This window comes from Erigeron canadensis, chromosome 1 (assembly GCF_010389155.1).
Source record: "Erigeron canadensis isolate Cc75 chromosome 1, C_canadensis_v1, whole genome shotgun sequence".
NCBI classification, from domain to species: domain Eukaryota; kingdom Viridiplantae; phylum Streptophyta; class Magnoliopsida; order Asterales; family Asteraceae; genus Erigeron; species Erigeron canadensis.
In genome coordinates this window covers 41,292,293-41,299,464 of record NC_057761.1, presented here as the reverse complement: position 1 = coordinate 41,299,464, position 7,172 = coordinate 41,292,293, and the positions used below count along the sequence as shown (strand labels likewise).

At 32.3% G+C, this 7,172-nt stretch overlaps 1 protein-coding gene across 1 annotated transcript; it reads left to right on the top strand.

Annotated features, from left to right (window-relative positions):
• Window positions 1-3,556: 3,556 nt before the first annotated feature.
• On the top strand, window positions 3,557-6,835 carry LOC122585795 (pectinesterase). The gene is made up of 2 exons (XM_043757920.1): window positions 3,557-4,492; window positions 5,980-6,835. The coding sequence occupies exons 1-2, from the start codon at window positions 3,580-3,582 to the stop codon at window positions 6,669-6,671; spliced, it is 1,605 nt and encodes a 534-aa protein (XP_043613855.1). The 5' UTR covers window positions 3,557-3,579; the 3' UTR covers window positions 6,672-6,835.
• Window positions 6,836-7,172: the final 337 nt, after the last annotated feature.

Sequence of the window (7,172 nt, the reverse complement as noted above, 5' to 3'; positions counted from 1 at the left end):
AAATGGTAGCTGCGTATGGCCCACCGTCCCAAACGGTGGGTCCTGCCGTCCAAGACGGTAAGCCAAAAAGTAGGAGTTCCCCTTTACGCTGCTTCAACGCGCCACACGGTCACAAAATTTGGTCCACCGTCCCAGACGGTGGGTCTTGGCGTCTGACACGGTAGGACAAAATTCCAGATCCCAAATTTTGACGATCTTGACTCGTTTCTTGCTCCATTTAGTTCCAATTCACCACCCATGATATGAAACACTACTTAACAAATATTAATGCGCCCTAATCTTCTATTAACATGCACAAAACATGTAATTTGTACATATTAAAGTCATACAAATTCAGTATTTATTAACATCCTAAAAAACTGTCATTAACATGTATAAATGCCTCTTCAACAAAAAAAACATGTATAAATGAAATTGCACCTTTTATATTAGAAAGTCAACCTTGAATTTTTCTGAATTCCATGTTTAAAAGAAAATTATTTTATGCACATTAATAGTACACCGTAGGTCTATCATCACTAAAATAGTAAGACTCATTTCTACACAATACAATTTTACCATACACAACAATATGTGCATCAGACAGTTGTACTGTACAACTATTTAATGCATATATTGTTGTGTATGGTAAATTTGTGTTGGGTATGGATCATTTCCCATAATATTAAGGTGACTCACAATTTTTATTAACCTCATTATATTTTTTCGACACGAGTATTTACCGCATCTTATAAACAATATTTCTTATCCATCGCGTGAAATTTTTAAATCATATGCCGATTGAAGAAAAGTTACGGTTAAGAGAACTTGTTCGGGCATACCAAATTTGGGTATTGCAAGAAAAATGTGTTTGTCAAATGTATGCTTTATCATCATAAAAACAAAGATTTGTCGGAGAAATCTTATAAGGCCTCTATTTTCAAGATTGTAACACCCTGACGTATAAATCCACTAAAACCAAACGTTGTTATCAGATTTCTCTAGACAACCGCAATAATAGAATTTAATCCGACTCAATATTATGATAAGCTTGCTATATTCGTATATCACATTAATTTCACACTTCCGTGTTCCATGAGAAGGATTTGTGCGAGGTTTGTTCGCGTGTCGTTTTCAAGATATATGCACGAAAATTCAATTCTTCTATGAACAAGTCTATGTTACTTTATCCTATTTTAGCTACAATGTAGAAATGGCTAAAGAAGAGTATTTTTGGTTTTGTTTTGCCAAAGATAGCTTTACTATTACTTTATTTATATTTGCATAATGTAAGATATTGTCACATCTATTCGGTATATACACACGAGTTCCTACTCTCCTATACGAATAGTCCATATATATACACATGTACACCTTTAAAAATGACACGAATTCAGTAATATTGATATATATTTTGCTAACATTGTGGATTGACAAATGGACCATCTAATTTACGCCACATGAAGAGGATGTTGACATGGACAATGGGTGTATATATGTGTAAGACCAAGTGGCATAATATGAGCTAGACAAGAAGGACGTAGTGTATATATGGTTCACCTAATGCCTTTAAAAGTGACACAAAAAAGGTCTTGTTTTTAACAGAAAAAAAAAAAGGTCCTGTTCAAATGAGCCTTTCACGAGTTAAGCTTGTCCTTAGACCTAATAATTAGGTGCATACTCATAATCGCGTTTTAAACACAAAGCGGGGTCAGTCATAATTATGTTAACTAGCTATTACTGTATTATTTTTCTTTCTAACTAAATTACAACCCGCTATGGAAAATAAGTGCTGCTTTTTTTTTCCGAACATTCAGTCGACATAAAATCGAGAAATTTCACCGTATAATGGTAAAACCTTGCACGTACCCTAAACAACGAGATGTTGACCATAGGTCGTTACAAATATATATTCAGAGGAAAAAACCCCAAAGTTTGTCATCCCTAAGATTCGAACTCAAAACTTAGATAAAACCTAAGATGCCTCTGACCAGTTGGACTAGTCAAAAGTGATCTAAAACAACTAACTTTTCAGCTTGTCTTAGTAAAACATTCCACTTATTTATGTATCAATTAGTTAACGAACTCTAAAAGTTTATTTATACTTAACCCTGCGTATAACTCAAATACCATAAAATAATACATTAAAATCTTGTTAAGCTAAATACGATATGTCACGTACAATTTAGTTTATACATTCGTGATAATGATGAGAATTGAAATTTTTTGTAAACTTAGTGGTATAGACGTATATATAGTGTCCGGTAAATTCATATGCGAGTTATTTTGATAATGTAAATCGTATTGAATCAACCTCGTAAACTAAATTATGACGGCGTTTTGACATGAGTTGCACGATGTCTAAAAGAGACAAATTCTAGGGATTCATTGGTTAACTTTAAAAAAAAAAAAAGAAAAAGAAAAAAGTTGAACGGTTATAAAAAAAGACAAATAAAAGATAATTAATGCTTAAAATAATCTTTCTCGCGATCAAGTGATGATAAGGTGATTTTTGCGATGCAATATAGTATGACGACGTCGTTTAGGACTAATTGATGATTTATACTAGTATTATTAATTACTCGTATTTCAACATCCTAGCTAGCTACGTATGCTTAATTAAGTATCAGCTGTTTTATAATAAAACTTAACAAATTATTTGCCTTAGAAATTAACAATTACTTTCAAGTATGACTAAAAACGGTCGAATATAAAAAAGATGTGTTACCATATGTTTTAAACCCTGATATTTTATTTGGAGTTATATATAAGGGCTAATTATCTCTGCAGTCAACTGCAACGACATATGCTGTGGTTACCATAAAAATCAGGAGAGATTTTGTATAATTTAAAAACTAAAAGGGTTAAAACGTAAATAATTGCTTTTAAGTTTTCATCTTTCTTGGCTGCTGTTTCTCTGCAGTTCATTTTCCCTACATATAAACCGTAAAAGGGATCAGAAGGTATTCTATGTTTAAGACTCTTTGTAAAACAGGATTCACGAATTCTTTATGAAACAATTTTGTGATTGTATACATAATTAGAACTATATGATAGATTGATTTGTTATATATGCATTATATATAGGCAAACTAGTGCTTATTTGAAACTACGAAATACAAGTAGTTGTTTTTTTCCTTTTGTTTTAAGGAATATTTAAGCCAACCTTTTGCAATTGGTTTTAAGTGCAGGCATATTAAAGTCCTTTACTATGGTTTATTAAAGTCAAGCACTGGCTGCTAGATGAGTTCCAAGGGCGTAGACAAAATTAAAGGGAAGGTTTTGGCTTGTCCCTTTATAATATTTTTAGTTGGATATAATTTAACATTCTAATTATTAGTGCTTAATTAAGTAGATATTATCCAAAGGTATTTGACAAATTAGATGGTCATAATCTCAAAAGACTTGATTAGATAACTGAAAAGTAATGGGGATACAAAAGCTTCATGCACATATAGTCCATAGATTCTTTATTACGTAAACATCATGCATGGCCCATGGCATTGTGTATGTGAACTTAAAGTCTATTTAAGCAAACCATCCTTCTTCTCATTTTTCAATTCATAAACCCCTTTGAAGAAGCTTATTAACTACCAAAATATGGTTAAATTCATCAACTTTTGCTATGCTTTGGCTTTCACTTTCCTTCATGTTCTTGTAACCATGTTCACTTATTTTGAAGTTGTTCATGGTGCCAATCCTACGACTACATTTTCGGTATGCGCCCGGGCCCCATATCCGGAAATTTGCACTTATTTGATTGGAAAAACAAGCATTGAAACACCATTAGATATTCGCCAAACTGCCATTATGTCCACTTTATCTCGAGCCAAACAAGCCTATACATTAGTTTCGGCTATGGACTTAAGTTCCTTTGGTCCAAAGGCACAGTCAGCTTGGGCTGACTGTGTGGAGCTTTATGAGGACTCGGTTTATCAACTAAACCGTTCTCTTGGTTCCACCAATAGTCATGATATCCAAACGTGGCTTAGTTCGGCTTCTACAAATCATGAAACATGCAAAAATGGTTTTCATGACTTTAACTTGCAATCATCTCATTATCAAACCTTTCATTCTCCTCTAAGTGGATATTCAAAGTACCTTAGCAACTCTCTTGCAATAAACAAAGCCATAACCCCCTTAACTCTAAGCACTAAACAACTAAAAGGGAGAAGACTCATGTCAAAAGACAATTTCCCAAAATGGTTGTCAAAAACCGATAGAAAACTTCTTGCAACACCCTCAAGTGGGACCTCGGCCGATATCGTGGTTGCTCAAGATGGCTCTGGTGACTACAAAACTATAACCGAGGCCATTTCCGCTGTGCCTAAACTTAGGAAAGGAGACTCAAGATTTGTCATACATGTGAAAGCGGGTGTGTACAATGAGCATGTGGAAATCAAGAAGACTATACATAACTTGATGATTATTGGAGATGGCATGGGTTCTACCATCGTTACGGGAAATAAAAATGTGCAAGATGGATCCACTACTTTCCGGTCCGCAACCTTTGGTGAGTTGACTTGTCACTTATTGAATATTTGACCAAAACTTCTAGAAATTAAATTTATACTCAACTAAATGTCATTCTCATGTTATATTTCGTGTATGTCATTTGGTAGCTGATGTTATGTGTTCCATTTTAGTTAGCAAGACTTTCGGTATATATATATATAGCGCGTATACGGGGCTAACAATATTAAAATGAAACATGGACATGCCATGCAAAGTTAATTAAAACGCGATATATATTCTAAGGAAAGATATAAGAAAACAAATTAGCAATTATTTTTTTTTTTTTGGATAAGCAACAAATTAAGAATTATTGAATATGGATTTAGCATTTATTATATAAACAGCAAATTACTATTTATATAATATAAATATTATGACCTGTTATATCATGAGTTTTCAAAGTCATGTTTATCATATAATTAAATAAATACTTATCTTGATTGAAATAATAATACTATAGCCATTTGATGATATAACATTATTAATATCAGAAAACTTAATTAGCTCAATTGACTTATGTATCAAAATGTCTTGGATATATTTCTGTAAATTCGTTTTAGTGTCACACAAAAGATTTATTTTTATAGTCGAATGCACGTATAATATCTAGCTAGGCGGAATTCACGAAAGAATGGTTTATTCACTTTTTATGCATGTTTTTAAATAATTAGCTAAATTAAACATGATATATATATTTATGTAACTTTATATATACTTTCTTGTAAAAGCACAATTAGGAATTGAAATGACCACATATAATCCTTTTTGCGTAAGAACTTCTTGGCGCATATTATTTTTTGTCTGTTTAATCAAATATATAGTGATCGATCCAACTCGTTTTTTCAATGTATATATATATATATATATATAACAAATTAAATTTGTGATAACACCATATTCATTTTTCTTAAATACTTGTATATATTATGAAATCTCCGTTGTTGCGAAAATATCAATGATTTCATTTTTACGTATAAAATCATTTATTTAATTAATAATATTGCGCCTTTTAGAAAATTGTCAAATAGCTTTTTTTAGTTGTCAAATATTATGCAGGAAAAATTGTATTTTATTCTTGTGTGTTTAATATATCAATCTTATCTTGACTAAATTAATAATTAAACACGCACGCAAACTCCGACGTCAAGTAGTTCTAGATGTCCATATATAGTCCATACATCCCGATATTATTATTATTATTAGTTTGTTATTATTATTATTATTATTATTATTATTATTATTATTATTATATTATTATTATTATTATTATTATTATTATTATTATTACAATTTTCCTTACTTCAATTAATTTATGAAACACCAGGAAATGATCACACTACTGCATTATATTACATGTAGTCAATGAATTAAAATTGATACGCAAACTTAAATTAAATTAAATTATTATTTTGTTACGAAAAGATTAATATATGCTCTGGGTCTAGAACTCTAATTTATATATATGTTGTGTTAATTAATAACTAGGGGTTTCGGGAGCCGGGTTTATCGCTAGAGACATGACATTTGAGAACACGGCTGGGCCTGCCAAGCACCAAGCAGCGGCCTTTCGATCCGGGTCAGACCTTTCGGTCATATACAATTGCGCCTTCAGGGGTTACCAAGACACATTATACGTTTATTCTGGAAGACAATTTTACCGAAACTGCTTAATATATGGGACACAAGATTTTATATTTGGTAACGCAGCTGTAGTTCTTCAAGCTTGTAATATATACGTACGAAAACCCCTAAGCGGTCAGAAGAACACAATCACAGCCCAGGCCCGAACTGACCCAAACCAAAATACGGGCATCATAATTCACAACTCAGCCGTCTCGGCTAATTCTGATTTAAAAGGCTCCGTGGGTTCGGTCCAGACTTTTCTTGGTAGGCCATGGAAGCAATATTCGAGAACTGTTTTCATGAAATGCACACTAGACAGCCTAATTAACTCGGCGGGTTGGCTACCTTGGAGTGGTAACTTTGCTTTGAGTACATTGTATTATGGGGAGTATATGAACACCGGTGCTGGTGCTGGCACCGGTGGTAGAGTAAAGTGGCCTGGACACCACGTTATCACGAGTGCGTCCGAGGCCACGAAGTTTACCGTCGGGGATTTCTTGGATGGTGATTCATGGGTTCCGGGGTCTGGATCACCGTATACTTCCGGGCTTTGATGATGTACAAAAGTTTGATAGTTAAAAATTTGTTATGTCATTATCAAGTTATATATAAACAAGTAGGAGGATATGGTACTTTTTGAAAAGTGACAAGGACTTGTAATTGTAATAAATAGTGTCGAAAGTGAAAACGTTACTACTCTTAATTATTTTGTTTGATATACTATTTGTATTTGTATATAAAAGGTTTTTTTTTTTTTTCAGTTAAGTTAGTCGATATTCGATCAATAGTCAATCATATAATGGTGAAATACTACACGTATCTATTTAAAATTCTAAATGGATTATTATTATGCTTCTAGTTACGTTGTAAATGAAACTCACTCTTAAACATACAATTTGTAAATTGTAATTATCTCAATTTTATCAACTATTTCAATTACAATTTAATTTGTGTTTGGATATACTTTAGAAAAGAACTCAAAATTTTACTTTTAATTAGTGGATAAAGTATGGTTACAAAAACGGTGTTATCATTTACGATAATATATGTATCAC

Excerpts from the sequence above, each read along its gene's own strand:
- LOC122585795 (XM_043757920.1), top strand. The coding sequence starts at position 3,580 with ATGGTTAAATTCATCAACTTTTGCTATGCTTTGGCTTTCACTTTCCTT. Across the intron at positions 4,493-5,979 it reads TTTCCGGTCCGCAACCTTTG|GGGTTTCGGGAGCCGGGTTT; the intron begins GTGAGTTGACTT and ends ATTAATAACTAG.